Source organism: Corapipo altera, unplaced genomic scaffold, assembly GCF_003945725.1.
Source record: "Corapipo altera isolate COAL_440 unplaced genomic scaffold, ASM394572v1 64, whole genome shotgun sequence".
Classification (NCBI taxonomy): domain Eukaryota; kingdom Metazoa; phylum Chordata; class Aves; order Passeriformes; family Pipridae; genus Corapipo; species Corapipo altera.
In genome coordinates, this window is record NW_020884893.1 from 6,946,909 (window position 1) to 6,967,025 (window position 20,117).

A 20,117-nucleotide genomic window follows, 5' to 3' on the forward strand; every position below is an offset into this window, starting at 1 on the left:
GGGGGGGATGATATGGAAAGAAAGGAAAAAAAAGAAACTGGGCTATTCAAGTTCTTTAAGCTCCTGAGCCTTAGGAGGTCTTATTTAAAGCTACTTTAAAATTTGCCCTTTGGCACTGCTTTGAGAATCTCCTCTTCCAAAGCTGAATCCAGTGGAGTCTGTTTTAAAGAGGCAGCTCTAGGACCACATTCCCTTCCCCACTGCGCTGCCTTGCTGGCTGATCCTGGCACTGACTCCAGTTAGGAATAGCTGCAAAGGTTTAGGACTGGACTATCAGGCGTGTGTGGGTGCTTCCCAGCTCACAGTGCCCGGGCAGTGGTGGCTCTTGCTGGCCTGGCAAAGGCCATCTGGCCAAAGGCTGGCTGAACTCAAAGCAGAGTAGCTGGTACAGAGTAACCTGTATTCAGAGATGCTGTGCTGGAGCAGGAGGGGATGTGTTGCTGGGTGAGGGTACTCTGGTTACAATGTGGACTTGGCTAACCAGTGGAGGAACAAGTACATCAGGAAAAGCAGTTCTAGGTACTTTTTAATTGGCCAATTTAATTATTATTGTCAACCCAGACCCATCTCTGGCTGCTGCAGTGACATCAGGGTTGCAACCTGGCTCATGCTGGGCTGGATCAGGCAGCAATGGAATCTGCAGTGGAGAGCTCGGCACTTCCTGAACAAAAGTACACAGAAAAATGCAAGTTAAAAGGACTTTTTAGTTTTGGCACCACACTGCCAAAAATGTCTGACCTTTGTCTGTGGAGGTATCCTGATTCCTCTGAGTACAATGAGAGATGCTAATGAGCCCACTCTGAGAAGTGCTTTGGAATTGGAGAGGGAAGCATGCTCTTAGAGCTTCACTGCCATGCCAGCCTTGTCCTTTACCATAAATAGTTCTTCCTTCTTCCATTTTGATGTTTCCTTCCCATTTTCTCTCCCCTCTCCACCCTGATTTACTAATGTGCATCATTTTGTGAAACAAAACAAGCCAAGATCCTCCAAACCCTTTTACTTTACAGCTTCCCATTCCCTCGTTGTCTTGCTAACCCTGCTGTGCTCCACGCTCTGCTCAGTTTCCTTTCTTCTGACCCAATTTGGATATAGTAATCCAGTTTCAGTGCCTTGAACTAGAGCACTAGTATTTCCTTTTTCACACCCATGGTGTAGAGCTCCCTTTGCCTCCTGCTCTGTGAACTTGCCAAAACTGTGGAAAAGCAAACAAGCATAATCCAAAATTGTATTCCTTGTTCTGTGTGTGTTTGTTCTTATGCTCAGTTTGTTTGAGGACAGAGCATGGCTGTGCATCGACCTATGATACAGCACTGCTCAGAGCTGCAGAAATAGCTGATGTGAACTGTAAAAGTGTGGGGTTTTTTTGCAAGTGGCAAAGCTTGGGATGAATTACCTGGGCTCCAGTCCCCTGAGTCGAATCCTGCTGAGCTCTGTTTTTGACAGTGACTTCCAAAATAGCAAAGTAGCAGGAAAAACCCTCAGCTTTTCCTTCAGGCTGAAAGATTGTAACTTCCAAATTACTGTGATGAAAAGATGTAAATATGTCTGCTTTGAGGAAATTATGTTTAATGGTCGCAGGAAACCAAAATCAGAATCCGTGTCAGCTGCCTTGGGGTTTCCTGAACATATTTATAGGCAGAGGTATCTGGAAGTGTTGGGCACATGTGAGTGTTATGAGACATCCCTTCTACATGCATGCTCATGTTTTACAAATTAAATCTTACACTGTGAAGGGAGAACCCAGCAGGAACGGGATGTTAGTGGGATTTCCTGCAGACAGAAAATTGGACCAGGATGCCTGCCAAGGGCTTCCTAAAAAGAGACCTCACCAGGCTGATCCAGGAAAAACTAGTGAAAGTGGGTAGCTAGCTATCTGACAGGACCTTGGTACGTGTCTGTCTGCCTCCTCCCCATTCCTAGACCCTGGAAAAGATCAAGGGCTTAAATCTTGAGCACTGTGTACCTGATTTGCCAGTGTCTAGTCTAAAAGTCTAAAGTTGCATATGGACTTGCCCATTCAGATCTCATGCTCCCCACCACTACACCTGTGCCATTCAGAAAGTCTACAATGACATTTGAACGTAGCTTAGCCTGGATCCTACAGTATTTTTAAATCATCAAAACTGTGCCTGTGGCATAATTTAGCAGGAGTTGTCACAAGAGGCAGAAATCAAGTTGATTGCACAGGTCAGAGCTGGCAAGGGGAAAGACCAAATACGACAGTGAGAGGATGTACAGGACTGTGTTGTTTCACAGCTGAAGACAAACCAGGAGTTCTGTACAGTCCTGCAGACAGGCATTATTGTTAAAAATCAATTGTGCTTTCGTGGAAAATCCCAGATGACTGTGTTCACTTACAGTTTTCCAATCAAAACGAGGCTCAGCCAAACTGCCCAGCAAAGCTTGGGCTGTTACAGAGCTGTCATCATCTAACTGAAATAAATTATTGTCTTCAAGTGAATTGAATATCCCCAGTAGCATTTGGGTACATGACCATCTACCTAATTCTGTATTCATTTCCATTAAATATATAGTTGGTGAAGTCTTAAAAGCTACAAATCAGTCTAGTTTTCCTAAATAAGAACCCAGTGTTTCTAAATTGAAATGGGCTTTCTGCCTCTCGTTGCAGGTCCTGCTGAAAACCTTTGCCATGAACAATGAATTAGATTAAGGATGTTAGGTCAAGAGGTAGCAGTAACAAACAGCACAAGCAGAAACAATATTCATTCTTCCCATCCTGTCTCAGCCTTGTGCAGGACTCACTGCAATAATTCCAGGGGCTTTGCCACTGCAGATAGGCAGGTTAACTGTGGTTAGAAAAGTATGTAGGTCCCGATAGAAATTATTTACATCTTGACCTGCCTTTCGAGTCAAACTGACCTTTGGAGATGGATCCTACCTCAATGCAAAGCCTGTCCAATGGAGCTTAGGAAGTGTGATGTCTACACAGTTTAATGCTGTTAAAGAATGAGGATGATCCCCAGCTCAGGGTGCAGATTCCCTGTGAGCTTTCCCAGGCACAGCATCTTCAGGTGCCTGAAGGTCTCTTTCAGTGCAGTGCTATGGAACACAAGACACACTTCGTACTCTCTTGTGGATACTCAACTTTTGTGCTTTATTTTATCACCTCTTTCATCTGAAATGAAAGATATTTCTCGCTTTATGAGAAAACAATAATTCCTCATGTCTTAATGAAAAAAGCATCAGCCTCTTCTGTGATGTTTGTTATGCCTTTACACCAGTGTAAGATATGACAGAAAGGATGAAATACCTTTGAGAGTCCTTAGTGTAGTCTGCAAAATGGATAGAGATACAGAGATGTATATGTATAAATACGCAAATATAGATGTGCATATAGCTGGATCCAAAGCATAGACAGATGCTGATGTAAGGCAAACAGTCATCAATCATATCCAAGTCTCTACTTCCAGATAAATTGTGGTTTATATGAATTATTCCATTATATAGTGTGGGTACATATGCATTGATATAAAAAATGTCATCTCCTTGATAGAAGTCTCTTCTTAATAGACCCTATTAATCAAACCCTAAATTTGCAATGGCTTTTGTTTTGTTTATTTCCTTTCAGCACATTCATTTTCAAATTATCACCAAATTAATCATGTACAGTTCTTTAAACCGGCTGCCACATGGTAAAGCAGTCCTGGTTCCTCTCCATTACACTGAGCATTAGTTATTAAGGCACAGTTCAAGGCTCTGTTTAGCCTGATTCTGTCCTGAACCTAATTGGAATCAGCTAGATTCTTCCTTGTAAATGGGTCAGTCACACAGAAAAAGCATCAAATGTAATCTTGAGATTGTGAAAAAAAAGCAGATAAAAAGAAGAAAAAAAAAGATAATTTTATTTCTCTTCATTGATACCTGCCTGGTGGTTAAAAGAAGGATTAAAATGAGGTCATTAAACTTTCCTTGGAGACAAAACCCAGACCTCGGTGGTAATATGATTAATCAAATGTAAAAGTGAAGCTATTCTGAATGAATAACTCATTTTTATAAAATATCTAATTACTGAAATGTCGTCTGCTGCAGAATAAGAAGGGGGGGGAAATTAATTGCAATAACAATTCAAGAAGATAAAGTTTTTCTGAATTAGGTCTACACAAGAAGCTAAATTGAGTTGATTAAGTAATTTTGGTTTTAGGAACACCCTTGATGGAAGTTAGTAGTAATGAATTTTTCAGACCTCAGAGTTTAAAATTGCTGAAGACCAGTGATTAAAAAAAAATGGGAACGATAGTTTCATTACGGATTTCAATTTTCTGTCACAAAAAAAGAATGGGGGGGAGATATAAAAAAAAAATACTCTATTGGCCTCCCTCAGATTGGACACATGTACTACTTGGTGTAAAATCAAGAATGATTCAACCTGCCCTCGATGCCGGGGAGAGCAATTGCAGCCGGAGCTGCAGCTCCACACGGGAGGCAGAGCCCACAGTGCTGCTCATGTCCTTGATACCCAGGAGTAACAGCACAGCCTCTGTACCCGTGTACTTCATGCATCTGTGCACCTCCAGCATCCAGCACGGTGCTCTGCTGTCCTTACAGAGCATTCAGGAGCTGTCATTCACGGGGCTGAGCGGCACATGCACATCCATCAGCAGCATTGTGGTGATATGTAACAGCTCCTTTCGACATTTGGGTTTCTAACCTGCTGGTTTGTGCAGTCAGGTTAATATTATCAAAGCACAGACAATGTGCCTGTGTACCAATGTACCCTGGCATGGCCACCCCCGGCCCATGGGGAACCACAGCACCTATCAGCCATCACTTGTCATGTCCCATTTGTCAGGGACTGGCTCATTTGCAGCATCTGGCAGTGCTGTCTTCTGATGCAATGTCTCATTTAGCAGGGACTTCTCTCCTCCTTCTCCCTCCCTGTTTAATCTGTACAGGATATCTGGAGGGGGAAGCTGCAGACTACACCCCCACCCTGCGCTTCCCATAGTGCTGTGGAGGAATTGTGCAGTGAGAAGGGGGTTCCAGGGGAGGTGTGATACGTGTGTGCAACAGGGTGTGACACAGACTGGTGTCACTGACAGAATCTCTGTAGTCAAAGGAAATGTCATCAGAGAACTCTCACTCTGTGATGAGCTCCAATGGAAATTGCTGTGGTCTCCACCACCAGATGTGTGTGTGTGGATTAGACACTGTTCCCATCAGCTCTGGGGCGTCAGTCAAGCTAAAATTTCAAGGAGAAATCAGACACTGATGCTCCTATATCACATATCTACCCACACCATGTTTCTTGTTTGACATTTATCTATCCACCTGTAGCATTTTTCTCAAATTTTGTTTGTTTCTTCTAGATTTTTATGCCTCTTTCTGCTTTTGGATATTTGTTAGATATCCAGATCCTCCTCCTGAACATAGACATCCAGGAGGTCCCTGGTTAGGCTGGACATCCACACAGCTCTGGCAGGTCCATGATGTCCCAGGCAAATACCCATTTGTGGTGGATTATTTCATTATCTTAAAAGTACACAGCATCTCAGACACTGATGCAAGGCTGAGAAATTTAAATACATTCTGTAACTCCTCTATTGTAAAGCACTGAAATAAATCCCCTCCTCAGGTTGGTTAACTTCCTTGGGTAGGCAGGGTTTTAATTCTTCAGTATTCTGTTGCCTTAAAAAAACAGTTGCTTCTGAGGGATGTCATTTTAAGAGGATATATATCTGGAATTTCATTAAGCACATTTCACTTATGAAATCTTTAGTGACATGCTGGGGGGGGAAGAAAAAGGAGATTTAGCGAAGTATTTGGTAGTGCTGTGAGTTCTCTCTTATCAAATATTTCTAACTGTCCAGGATGTCTTAACACTTCCCAGTTGTAGAAGAAAGGGTCAGAATGCAGACAAAAGCCAGAGTTAAAATCAGAGAGAATGGCTGAAAGGTTTCACATAGTTTTCTTGAACGTGGAAGAGTTTTTCATACTGTTCAGCTTAATGCAATAACAAGTTTTAATTGTTAAAAAATACCAGAGAAGAAATAATGTTGTTTTCTTGCCTAAACTTACACGTATATAATGACTCCATCTTTTCACTGACCAATATCCTCCCATTTCTCACTACATCTTTCTGCTCCATTCCACAGGAAATGTTGTAAACAAAATTTCATCAAGAAGTTTCTTTTTCATGGCAAGTCTGATGAATTACACAGCATTAAATATAGTCTTTTCAGTGCTCTGAGTTACTATAAACAGGCAGGCAAGCATTTCTCTGGAATGCCAGATTCTCAACTAGTTGAAGGTGTCCCTGCTCATGGCAGAGGGTTGGACGAGGTGGCCTTTAAACCATTCTGTGATTCTGAGATTTTAGGGACTCCACCCCTTCCCATAGAAACCCTGGCAAACAGATCTTCTGTGGATGCAAGCTCTCACATCACTGGCAGGCATTGCTGTTACATTTTAAGCATCAGTAGGGACATAAAAAATTGTTCATTGTGGCACCAGCACAGAAGATCATGTCTTTAAACCACAGAATAAACCACACTTTTAGAATAGAATATCTGCTTCAGTAGCTTTCTCCTACAAGGATGTTTGTCCAGTCAGGAACCCTGTTTATGGCCAGACTTGTGGGTTTTCCAGTGCCTGATTGTGGAATTTCAATTTACTCATTTAAAAAAAAAAAAATCCCCCTTTGTGCTAATTCTTATCTGGAAACAACAGAGATTCCACATGCAGTGCAGAGGAGGTTTGAGGAGGAGTCATTGTGCAGACAGACTGAGAAGGAAACTTGTTAAAAATCTCCATACCAGAATTACAGTGTACATAAAAATTCCGTTTCAGTACTCTTAAAATTCTCCCCTTCCCAAATACCTGTCTTCAGATCCCAGTGGTACATGAGCAGCTTTTATATGCCTTAAAATCTGAAAAAATTAAATTAAAAACTCATTATGAGGAATGGGCAGTTAATAAGAAAATCCTAAACCAGACTTATCAGCTAAAGACCCTTCTTTATGAAACTTTATTACAGGTGCCTGAACTGAAACATCCTCTTCTCTACACATTTCACCAAGAAATACAAAGCCAGGCCTGTAGAGCATGTTTTGCTTGCTTAGGAGCTGAGCTCTGTCTCACAGTCTTTGTTGCTCTGGTTTACATGTAAATCAGGAAAAATGCGTTTTCAAAGTTTTGTTCAAAACAGAGCGGTTCTTTGCTGCTTTGCAGTTTGAAGAAAGGAAAAGTGAGGCTTGATATGGCAACAAATGAATGAATTTCATCCCTTTTTGAGGAAGATGGTTATTTTAGAGAGTAAGGGTGAGGGGGACAGCCTCTGCACTGGAAAGCTCTCCCTGCCGTGCTGACGGATGCACAAGGTGCTGGCAGTGCCTTGGCAGTTTGAGGTCAGTGTATCCAAACTGTTGTTGGCCTTTGAGGTGGTGGAGCTTCCCAGCTGGTTGTTCTTTTGGCCTGCTTTTCCCACCTGTTCAGATGCAGAGCTGGCGAAGAGTTGTGCTGGTGATCCAGCTCATCCCAGCACACAGTTCTCTGCCAACCTTCCCATCCAGGAGCTTTTCCATCTCGGGAGCTCAGTGAGGAACACAGGGCTATGTGACAATGCACTGGGGAGATCAATAGACTAAGCCAGGCTGACCTAATGGATTTATCAAGTAACACATGAATTAATGATGTTCTGAGGATCCTGCCCATTCTGCAACTGCCTCAGGAGACAGGCAAGTCACTTTAGCCTTTGCATCTGCAGCTGAAGGGAAGCATAGGGCTGTCAACCACTGTAAAGCCATGATGTATCTGTGCAAAAATGTTCTATTATATAAATGTATGTATATAAGGGCTTTTTTAAGAATGAGGCTTTGTAGGCAGTTCCAGCTGCTTTAAAATCTATGTCTCTGTTTAAAAGAGAGCATTACTAATTACACCTGACAATCAAATAGTCTGCAGAAAAGTATCAGCCACCTTTTCCTGCTGTTCATTCCGTAGCAAGAAACAAAGGTATGTTAGATGAGAGAGCAAATGAAATGTTCAAAGGATCCTTGTCTAAAACTGGAAAATAAAAGGCTGTGCTATCAGATCAGAATTTTAACGTATACTGTTTCCACTGGCTCCTGACATAAAATCTTTCATTGTTGAGTATAACCACTGTTAAAGGTCACTGTTGCAAAGGCTACATCATTTACATGAGATGAGATCCCATTTTGGATAAATTCACAATTTTAGTTCCTAACAAGGAGATAGTATCAGGATTTGAATGTACAAGAGTGTCGGTTTACGGATTAAAGGCTTTTGTGTTCTGGAAACCACACTATGGCAGATTTCACAAGTTTCAGTGAGATGTGCAAGTCCCCAAAGTCAAGTAGGTTGATTAAAGTGGTTCTTTATAGCCTTTGAAATACAGATAAAGTACAACTTTCCTACACAGGGTTAATGTAGAATTTTTTTTACTTGACAAGGCTATATGCCTTCCCAAGGACATAATTTTAATCTCTTTTTAAACCTTTCATATGAACATTGTAAAAAGCTTCTTTGTGTTGTAATGCATTTTTATAAAATATCTAAATTTCTATGCAAACTTTGAACCTCGTTTCTTAAGATATATTTATCTGGAAATGGTTATCTTGCAGCAGAATGGTGTCTTGTGTCATCATTTTGGTGGCATCTTTTCATACTGTCACAAGAATGTAACATCTGATAATGAAAAAAAAAAAATCAGTGCTCATTGTCAGACATGCAAACTTCTTTTTTTTTTTTTTTAATATCCTTTTACTATTATGTGCTCTGAACTCCTGGCAAGTACTCCAAGAGTCTTTGAACCAAGGTGAAACCTGCACGTTCCTTCCACACACCGGAGTCTGAAGTGAGAGGGTTTTCTTTTGCTGCTTCTGAAAGAGAGGGTATTACTTTATTCTCCTCTGTTCCTGCTTTGTCTTCACATTCAAAGAGTAAAACTTGTATATTAATCCAAAATCAGTCATCACTTGAGGTTTTGAAAAAGGCACAGCAGTAAAGGCAAAGCGTAAAGCCAGTGGCTGTCACCTGCGTCAGGAACACGATGGAGGGTGGCTGTGCTCCATCATGAAATCAGCTTCAGAAGTGCCAAATTTCAGGCTTGCTGTTGTTGGTCAGACTCACCCAGCAGCAACAAAACCAGCACGAACATCACTCAGGGTTCCTGTACAAACTCCCTGTGAGTAAGTGGGTGCCCTGGCCCCACCAAACCATGCACAGAGCAGAGAGGGCTCCTTTGAAGGCAGGCGAGGTGTTTTAATAACACAAACTGCTGAAGACAAAGGCAGAACTTCCAAAGCATCTTTTAAAAGCTGGTGAGCTTGTTGTCCTCTGCTTCCCTTGGCTTGGCTGGGCAAGGCTGGCTCCTGCCCCACTGCCAGGAGCCAGTGCCTGCAGCCCCAGCAGCTCCTTTCTGAATGAGCACTGTGACAGCTGGGCCTTGTACCAGCAGAGCAAAGCTGTGAGCTGGCAAGAGCACCTTGGGCATGTAACTAGTCTGAAGTATGAATGCGTACATGGTTGGACCGTGGAGTAAATCCAAGTGGACGTGAAACTGAAGCAGGGATGCTGCAGTGCAGGGGATGTTGTGGCCATGAGCCTGAAAAAACAGCAGGAAAGAAGCTCACAGAGGGGCTGTTGGCTGGTGTAGTGCAGAGCAGCCTCAAAAAAGGACTGAGGACATCAGTGGTCATCACTCAAGACCTCACCAGAGTGAGTAGTCGTTTAATAAGACAAAAAATGAGCATCTCAAAACCTGATTTGCAAAATAAGGTTGACTTCACGGAGGTTTTGTGGAGATTTGAGAGAGCTTTTGGTCTCTGCTGCACACTGGCAACAGTGAAGGGGGAACCTGGCAGTCCCTGTTCGACTGTCACAGCAGCTCAGAGCCAAGTCTGACCCACATAGTGCAGAGGGGCTGGGATAACTTGCAGCCCAGCACAGTGATCCATACAGCGAACAATATCGGAAATTAAAGGTCAGAGAATTGATAGTAAGGCTTAAGAAAACAGCAATTAGGCAGCTAGGAAGAAAAGCTAAATTACCAGTAGAGGGAATGGGGGGGGGGGGGAAAGAGGATTATTGATCTAAATATCAAGTTGGCAGATACACAGAGTACAATCTAGAGGTTTTTTACACCTCTGGGCTTATTCAACCCCCACAGTAAAAAATGCAGGCCTATAAAGATGGAATAAGAAGCAATCAATTAGGATGGCATTTGCTTATTTCCGTGCTGTGGCTGGGCAGGCACATCACAATTAATGATTTATTAGGAGATTTTCATCACTTTTTTTTTTCCCATTTTACACAGATTGCTGCAACCAGACCGCAGTTGTTTATTAATTTGCCTTCTATTCCAGCATCTTTGTTAAATATCATGCAGAAAAGGTAAATCCTTGGCTGGGATGCCAGCAGGGGGTTGGGTGGATGCCCTGAAGTGTGAGGAGCTATGGGTTGTATTCAGGCTGGGTGCTACTCCCACAGTTTGCGTGGGCAAGTGCAGCCCTCTGAGTGCTGGGAGCAGAAACTGGGGAGTGATGGGACTCCCCACCACCACGTACACTCTCATTTCGGTTTCTCTCAGCCTAAGGGACCCAGAGAGAAGATTCAGCACTTTGCAGCAGTCAGAGCTGTCAGGGGAAGGGCTCAAAGTCTAATAAGAGGACTGAGATGCCCTTATTCTCCTGCATTAATCCATAGCTATAGGTCATGAAACACTATTTCTCCAGGTAATTCTGCCTTCATAAACTGCTGCTGCCTGGAACAAATGTTGCATCATCATTAGCGAATTTTGGAGACGACAGAAAGATCTTTTCTGCAGACATTCATGTGAGCAAGTCTTTGCTTTCACAGCTTTTCAGGAAAAACAGCTAGGAAAAAAAAAGTAAGAACAATGGAAAAAAGGAATTCCCTTTAGAAGGAAACCTGAATAATAATCTTTATATTCATCTGTCTCAATTCCACACCTCCCTGGGAGTGGAATTGCAGTGAGCTAATTGGTTTTACTCGGCTGTGCATGGCTTCACGGACCAGACTCCAGATTTATTGCATGAAGTCAAGTCATGGTGTGAATGCATCATTTGTCCCCCATGTCAATCCCTTTCTCCTCCAGAATGATATTTGTCTGTGTGTTTATGTGCTGTCGGGTCCGAGTGAGATGAAAGACAAACTCTGGGATTAACCAATTTTAGTACCAAACCAAAAATCAGAATGAATTATTGCCTTTTCAGCAAGACATGACTTCAGACAGCCCAAATCCAGAGGAGTGGGAGAAGGGCTTTCGCTAGCACAGGCTTTTATAGGAGGGGAGGAAAAAAGATCCTACAGAATTTAAGGATTTTAGAACATACCAGTTTCAGAACAAATCCTTATCTGAGAAGGGAAGCGAAGTGTGTAACAATCAGCCATAGAAATCCTGGTGAATGGTCTTTAGAAAGCACTCTGGAAATTAAGGACTTCAAATGCAACCATTGAAAGTGAAGCTAAATTAAATACAGGAGAATATGAGTAAATGCTACAGGTACAGGTCAAGCACTGTTTTATCAATCTTGTGTTTACTCCAGCAGCTCCTCCGCTGCCCATTGTTTTACCTTGTTTGAATAGATATGCTTCTCTTTATTTGAAAATCAATTGTAATCTTATGAAAGAGAACTTACAGCAGAGGGAATGCTGGAAAGCAGCATAGTGAAAGATGTTCATTATCCTGAATTACTCCAGGGTAGGGAGGGAATGACATTAAAGAAGTGTGGGTAGCTTTGTGCTGCCATCCTTCCTTTAGCAGGTGTAATTTACTGTCATTACTTAATTTCATTAAAGGTAAAGACAATTGTGGACAATACACATTACAGCATTTACCTGTAATAATAGTTGTGGAGGAGTGTGAGAAAGAGGAAATTCAGGATCAGCTTTGAATTCCCAGTAGCTGCGTATTGGTAGCTGATGAAAATTGTTCTGTTCTTCATAGCACATCTCTCCAAGATTTCCTTCTCACCCTGAATAGCTATGAATGGCTCCATTAATTCCAGTGAAGATGCTCTGTTCTCATCAGAAAAATACTTTGCTCTGTAAGCATAATAGGCAATGTCCAGTCTAAATGCTGCTTAGGACTGATAATTTCCTAACTATACCTAATAGAGGTCAACAACTGGCTGAACTCCTGGATTGCCCAGTACATACTGAGCATTGTGGTATTCACCCTAATGGAAAACCTCTATAGGCTGTTGTGATCTTCCTCCAGGCTTTATATTGGCACGTGCTTGTGTATTTATGATTTTTAATATACCTCATATTTTAAAATATGTCACGTAAGCTTCATAACTATGGGCTGAAAACAGGTGCTGTGATGGCTCTTAGAGAAGCTGCTGTAAAATGTGTTGGTGATTGTGGGGGACTTTTCCACGTAACCCAAACTCGTTGGCAGCACCTGGGCTATGACCTACTAAAGGTGTTCAGCAGCCTGTAGGACTGGCCCTCTTAAAAATCTTAAATACACCCAATGGCTTACTCCTGGTGAGTTAATTCTGCAGGGCATAAAACAGGTGCTGGGTCAAAGATTTGAGGTGGTTTCACAAATTGCTTAATTCCTTTGGAATTACAGTATGATACTATGTTGTCATCAGTGCAGCCACCTCCTAAAAGAGATCAGTTTGTCGTTGCAGCCATGCCACAACATTAATTTAATGTAATGGGCAGTAACTAGTGTGGATTTAGGGAGATACGATCCTGTTTAACTAATCTCCTTCAGTTCTTCCGAGCGGGTTTCAGACGAGGTTGATAATAGAATGTACATATGACATAATCTAATGGATGTTTCAAGAGGCTTTTGATAAATTTTCATATATTTCCTGTGCTTAAGCTGTGTGCTGCAGAGACTCCAAACTGGGCAAGAGAATGGGTAAAGAACAAGTGAAATCATGGGAAATAAAGAGAAAAGAAGAGCTGTAGCGGGTACTGGAATTAGAATTATCCTGCAGCTTCCCACTGTTCCTCCCCACCACTCAGCATGGCTGGAAAGAGATGCCATCTGCATTCACTAATGAAAACTTGTTTAGGACAGGTGCATAATGGAAAAGAGGGCAAGATGCCATTCAGGATACCACTAAAGGGCAAATTTAAATTCACATTAGCATAAGGCAGACTGAATATTTTTCCTGTCAGTGGTGAAATAATATATACTAAATATAACTGGAAGATGCCAATGGATGGAGATGGGTTACAGGGGAAACAGACTCTTGTGCTAACAAAGGAATGATTTATTATCATTTACACAACCTGGCATTTGTGCACACCAAAGGCCAGATTTTAGAAGTGCTCTGCTCCTGCAGTTTGGGGCCAGGATTTCGGTTACAGACTCCGAGCCAGCCGCTCCCAGCATTTCCCCAGTGTTTAATTTGCCATATGCCAATCAGAGTGTTGATTTGCAAGTGCTGCTAAAAGGCAATGCTGAGAGATGAGGACAGTTGAAAATTTGGGAATGTGTCTTACTGGCAGCTTTTGAGCCCCAAACACTGGAAGTATTCACAGGCCAGGATCCCTGATCAGCCGTGTGATAAATCAGGGACTGGAAAGCAGGAAAGAATGCAGCTAATGTATCAGGATATGCCTGAACAGGACATGCTCCATAAAAATCAGTGCTAAATGAGAGAATTAAGCACCAGGAAAGGCTGTGGCAGAATCACAAGAAACACTTCAAATAATGAGACAAAATCAAATCAAAGGCAAGAAAGAAGGAAAATGAAGTAAAATCACTGAAGAACCAATAAAATGCCATCACTGAAATCTGAGTGAGGCAAAATACCTTGGGATAAAGGGACATAGTCATCCTAAAAAATTTAGACATTTTAGTCTGCCATTTTGCCCTGCTGTTGACAATTAACTCTCTCGTTGCTGTAACTGAACGAGCAAATCGAGAACATTCTTTTGTTTCCTTCCTTGGAGCATTTGCTGAAGCTTGTGTAGTGACTGTGTGATAGCAGGGCTGAGAGGTGAAACTGGACTTTGAAGGGTTCAGGAAAGTATTCACAGTTAAAAAAAAAATAGGAAAACCAGACAAAAGGGATGTGAGAAAGAGATGTGTTGCCCATTACCTATAACCCCACAGTCCTCTCCATGGGACAGGTTTTCCAGTCAGCCTGGTGACATAGGGGAGAAGGGAGGTAGCCACAAGGATGGACAGAAAGCTCCCACTGTGACCACTCCTGTCTTTTATTTGCAGTATTCAGGAGAGGTTCCTGAGAACAGAGTGGAGGTTGTGGTGGCAAATCTGACGGTGATGGACCGGGACCAGCCTCACTCCCCCAACTGGAATGCCATCTACCGCATCATCAGCGGGGACCCCTCCGGCCACTTCACCATCCGGACAGACCCCGTCACCAACGAGGGCATGGTGACCGTGGTGAAGGTAAGGGGGAAGCCAAAGCAAATCCATGTTTATCACCCTTTCAGCTACTTAAGGCTACAGGGATTGCCAGGCACCTGAAGTTATTTCCTGCCTTCTCTTCCTGGAAAGATAAGTGCTTGGACCTGTTGTTTCTCATCTCTCTGAGCAGGAGTCCTGAATAGTCTCACTTCAAGCATATGTCCCTGGTTCTGGGTTTCCCACCTCAGCTCAGCCCACCATGAGCTTTCAAAAAGCCTCACATGCTGAAGGGTCCTCCCAGCACCCAAGCCTGACTTCCACCTCCTGCTTTTGCTTAGCTCTTTGAGCACTGTAAAAGGGAACAGACTTGGGCTGTGCAGCCCTGCCCTTGAGCCAGAAAACCCCTGGTTTGCTCTGAAAGCAGGGAGTGCAGGGGAGATATCAGGAGGAGTGAGTTTTCTGGTAACAGAAGGAAAGGAGATTTTCCCTCTGACTGAGTTGCTTAAAAGGAAAAAATTAGGAGAAGTTTTCCTTTTCTTAGTCTTAAGTGATAAACACACAGTGTGGGACAAACCCTCAGCTCAGGATAACTCCACTCGAGTGAAAGCCACCCCCTAGGTTAGATCAGCAGAGGATCTTGTCTAAAAACTCTGAGAAATAAGGCTGTAAATATCCACCATCCCTTCTTGCCCCCATTTCCTGCAAGAGCTGGAAGCCTCAAGATATCTGCAGCAAGTATCGAATTGTGTTTCCTTCCCTGCCTCCAAAGAACATGACTTTATCTTCACTTGAGCATTCGCTTCTCTTTCAGTTTCTGAGGCCAGGGAGTGTTTCTGCAGTCATTACACACAGCCAGAACATCACTGGATCCCTTCAGCATTCACTGAAGCCCTTCCCAGATAACATGCCTGTGGATGCTACCTCTAACTACAGAAAAAAGCAAAGACAACACACATAGGCTGTTGTGATATGTAGGAGCTGCACAACACTGTGCACTACACCTGGGAAGGATAATACCCACTGTGATGGATAAAGCCAGCATCTTCTGATAAATTTGGCCTTCACTAACAAAAAGTTTTAATCCCAAACTTAGGATGAAGTGCTAATGTTTAAAGAGCAATGTGAAAAAAGAGCCCTGCTTCCCTCTTGTTAGCTAAAAATGTTGCAGTCATTCCTAATGTGCACAGTTTGGGTATTAGGAAACATGACATCAGTGAAATGCCAGTGAGGTTACACTGGTAGGAATGTGTGAGCCTGTGAGCCTGTCCTGTTGTCTGACCCTTAGGCTATGTGTGTGTGTGTCTGCAGATGTTGCTTTGCTGAAACTTCAAGGGAGACATCATCTTACCTGCGAGATGCTATTTCGGCAGGGTCCTTTTATTATCACTCTTTATTGCTCTGTAATGATGGTTGACAGCCTTACCTGGTACAACATTATGAAACCTCTTCAAGCTTAGCAGTAGCTCTAGACATTGGTATGTGGGTTCATATATGTGTTTAAGTGTACACATATCCGTATCTCTATATGTTCTGCTTAAATAGAAAACACTCAACAAAGTAAAATGCTAGAATTCAGCTTCCATTGACATCAGCAGCCAGTCTGAAATCAAAATGCCAATGTTTTCATTGCAAACAGAGGAGGACCCCTTATTTTTAATATAGCAAAGTGTCAGGACTTTAGTTTAAAGGCACCTCAAAGTGAACAACAGGGGATTTGCATGATCATCACTGCTGCACAAGGACTTATACATAATAAACCATCCCTTATTCAGGACTTGCAGGCAAAACGCAGGGCAGATTTGTCAAGACACCACTGATGCTGGTGTTGACTTTCCACTGCTGTGTAACCCACAGTGATCACAATGCAGAGAACCGCATGAAAATCCCATCTTGTCAAGCTGAGCTCAGAGCTTGAAATGGCACTGGATGTCTTCACTATCTCACCTCACCTGATCCTCCTGGGCACCCAGAGTTTCCTACCCCTGTCAAGCCGGGAGGCTTTTTGGTGTATTTTCAGCAAGGAGAATGAGTGAAATTGCTTGTGATTAAATTTTCATGGTGAAGAAGGGAAGACTCTTAGGATTCCACCCTCTTCTTTGAAATATTTTGTTCTCTATTAATAAGTGAATATGCTTAAAGATCTGGGTGATGTATGCACGTCAGCCCGGGTGGCCAGTCAGAGCTTGTTCTTCACAGTGTAGGAGCAGTGTCTTGCTGGTTTGATTACTGATGTAGGTTGAAAACACAGGTAAAAAATTAAGTCAAGTGATGAACCATTTATTTACAGACCCTACATGGCTGGATTTTAATGTGGCTCTTTAAAGCTGCTTACATATAACTCCTCACTGCTGCAAGCAAAGGGGCTTGTGTCTGGGCCACGGCAGTCACAGCAACAGAGCAGAGAAGAGTGTTCTGTGAAGAATCCCACCACTTCACTAGAATTTGGGGGCCTGAAATGGAGGGCCAGAAATGTTTCCAAACCAAAAAACCCTTTGGAGTTCAGATGTTGCTCATGGAGGACATTTTGCAGCTGCCCTAAGCAAAACCCCATCTGCAGCTCCAATCTGATCACCAAAAGTGTAACATTTCCCTTTTCTGTTCTTGGCTTTCCAAACCATTTCCATAACTGTACAAGACCCTAATCTTCAAAGAAAGCCTTGATCAAGGGGAGAGAGAAACTTCCCACTCAGATGAGACACCGCAGAGTCTGAAGACAATCTCCCAGAGCAGCAGTGGCTGCCCTGTGGCAGCCAGCTAAGTAAAATGTTATTATAAACTCTGCATGGATCAGAGCTGTGAATTTCTAATGGAGATGCTGCCGAAGCTTCAGTTATTATTTGCCTCAACTATAACATCAGGAAAATTTGTTCACTTCAGTTAAAAGTACCTTGAGAAAAGGAGGACACGTGGCGAGCCCTTGGTATCCCGCTGCTGTATCCAGGTCGGAGATGCTCGTGAAGGAGGAGGATGTGCAGCATCTCCAGGGGGATATTTCACAGCCGCTTGTGCCGTAACAAACATCCAGCAAGGGGTATCTGCAAAAGTGCTGCTTTTTAATTTCGTGTCAAGTGCTTCTTGGACATGAAAGTAAAAAACAGGCAACAGTCCAACACTGTCCCAAGTGTCCAAGTCCTTGTCCCAAATGCAGCGACTCTGTGGGCTTTTTCAGGATCCTGTTGTCATAGAATCAGAGAATCATTTTAGTTGGAAAATACTTTTAAGATCATCAAGTCCAACTGTTAACCTAGCAATGCCAAGTGCACCATGTCCCTAAAGCCATGTTAAATGACCAATATGCAGCTTTTATCAGTGAGATGCAGGGAGGCAGAAGGGATTAGAGCCGTGTGAAGAACACAGGGTGCTCTGTGTCCTGTTATCCTCAGAGGGAGGCAGTTTTAGGGAGCAGAAATAAGAACTGTTCTGGTAGAAATTGTTTATTATGGTGTGAAAGAACTTCTGCCTTAGGGCTGGACTATGTCTGCCTCAAGGAGCTGCTGTCCCACAGGGGTCAATAGCACAAATGCTGCCAGGACAGCACAGGACCTTGATTTTACTTTTTTTTTTTTTTTCAACAAAACTGTGTGAAATAGGACTCAGATGAGCACAGAAGAGATGGAGGCAGACCAGCTCTGTCTTGCAGACTGAAGTGTGGTGGACACTGTGCCACCATGTGCCAGCATGTGACACTTATGCCTCCTGGATGGGATGGGTGATCCCAGTCCAACCCTGCTCCCTGCATGGCTTTTCTGTAGCCCTGGGTTTGTTGCTCCCAGGAGAGGAAGAAGCTCTGCATTTTGGGGAGGAAAAAACCACTACGTTGCATCAGGCCACATCCTAGCAGAGGTGTGTGTGGTCAGTATTGTTCTGAGCATCAGCAGCTTGGAGTTTCCCACATCATTCCCCATGGAACTGCTGATCTCAGCCCCCCTGCTCCCTCTGAGCCCCTGTGGGGAGGGAGGTGCAGGCTGGCTGTGGGCAGGTTAGCAAACAGAAAAAAAAAAGAGAGAATTAATATTGTAGAAATATAAATTTGATGGTTGTGAAAAGAAATTGAGGAAACACATTAGTCAAATTGTTTCAAGGCCTTGAACAGTGTTTAACTGGGAACTTTTACAATGCATCATTTTTGAATGCGGTACAAGTCTGTGAGTCAGCAAGGGTGGGTGTACTGGGAATCTTTATGCTTCCTTTTATTTATTAAATGTTGGCCCTGCCTGTCAGGAAATCATTTAGCAATGGGAACATTTGCACTTCAATCGAATAGAGATTCCGCTGTTTTACCTCTTGCCCCTGAAATTTGTTTCTCTCGTGTAGCCTCCTATGATTTGATTTCTCTCCTGACAATACTGGGTATTAAACAGGACATGGCAGCCAGATCTTGCTGATGTAAATGAGCCCAGCCCTGCCGAAGTCAGTGGTGTTTTACACCGTGAGTGTTTGCTTTGCAGACTCAGCGCTGGAGAAGGTATCAGGGAGAGTGGTTATGCTTCTAAATTTATAAATCACGGCAAAGCGTTTTTTAACAAGCAGAGGTGTGATCCTGCATAACTCAAGCCTCCCTGGCAGATGATTAGCAACTTCCCTCGTAATAATTAGTGGGATGGTTTAGAAATTATTATTATTATACTGGGTTCAGTCAGTCGTGCCAGCAAAGGCTTTTCACTCATCTGGCTCCCGAGACACATCCTCTTCACATGCCTGTTGAGGAGAGATCTGTGACCTCCCAGCAGCAATACCCAGCTGTAGGAGTGTGCAGGAAGCCTCGGGGGATAAGGAGGTGCCTTGCAGGAGGACCAGAGGTCCCACTGGAAGGACCACCTGCTTAACCAAGCCAGGCGTTGTTCCTGGCAGCTCCACCGTTGCTTGTAAAGTCAGCAGTTTTCAGTGCTAATAGCACTGCTAAGTACCCATCCCATCCCTCTTAACAGGCTCCACCTGTTGCATTAGAGCAGCCCTGGGTGGGTTTGTTCATTTGATGCTCCACTCTCACGGGAAGATTCTCTTTTGGAAACCTCTTAGCATTGGAACAAAAAACAGGGCAAATCCTCCCTGCTGTTTGAAATTTTTCCTGTGTGGATTTTGTTTTAATATTTGACCCTTCAAACACTGGAAGGCCAAATCCTGCACTGGATTAAAGCTGGTCTGGATTTGCACCTTCGAAAGAACTCAGCTCAGGAGGAAACCAGATGAGGCAACAACTTTGATATCTGCCTTCTAATCTTGCAGCTTTCAGCCAGAAGGTAGAATTCATTCTCTGCTTGGCTCTATACTTGCTTGTTTGTTTGTTTTAGGCAGTCGATTACGAGATGAACAGAGCTTTCATGCTGACAGTGATGGTATCAAACCAAGCTCCTCTGGCCAGTGGCATCCAGATGTCCTTCCAGTCGACAGCAGGAGTCACCATTTCAGTCACAGATGTCAACGAAGCACCATATTTCCCAACGAACCACAAGTTAATCAGGCTGGAGGAAGGGGTGCCAACAGGAACAGTCCTGACAACGTTTTCAGCGGTGGATCCCGATCGCTTCATGCAGCAGGCAGTAAGGTGGGACACCAGGCAGCCCAGGGCGCTCCCATACAGGTGGGGGGTTCAGCTGCAGAAGTCTGGGGAGCCAAGCAGCTGAAAGCTAATTTCCAAACTAACTGATGTGATATGAATGAAATGCTTGGCAGGGACTGGCATCTGCAGTCAGGTGCTTGCAGAGTATCCCGCAAGCCTGTAAACTCACAATCCTCCCCGCTCCAGATAAGCCAGAGTCTGAGCAGCTGGGTCTGG

The 20,117-nt window shown here is 43.4% G+C and overlaps 1 protein-coding gene across 1 annotated transcript in view; it reads left to right on the top strand.

Moving 5' to 3' along the window:
* Window positions 1-20,117, top strand: part of CDH4 (cadherin 4) — a 426,465-nt gene that overhangs the window by 388,843 nt on the left and 17,505 nt on the right. Inside the window, exons 9-10 of the mRNA XM_027646096.1 lie at window positions 14,198-14,383; window positions 19,633-19,886. Coding sequence (XP_027501897.1) covers window positions 14,198-14,383; window positions 19,633-19,886 — 440 coding nt within the window. The remainder of the gene's footprint in view (window positions 1-14,197; window positions 14,384-19,632; window positions 19,887-20,117) is intronic.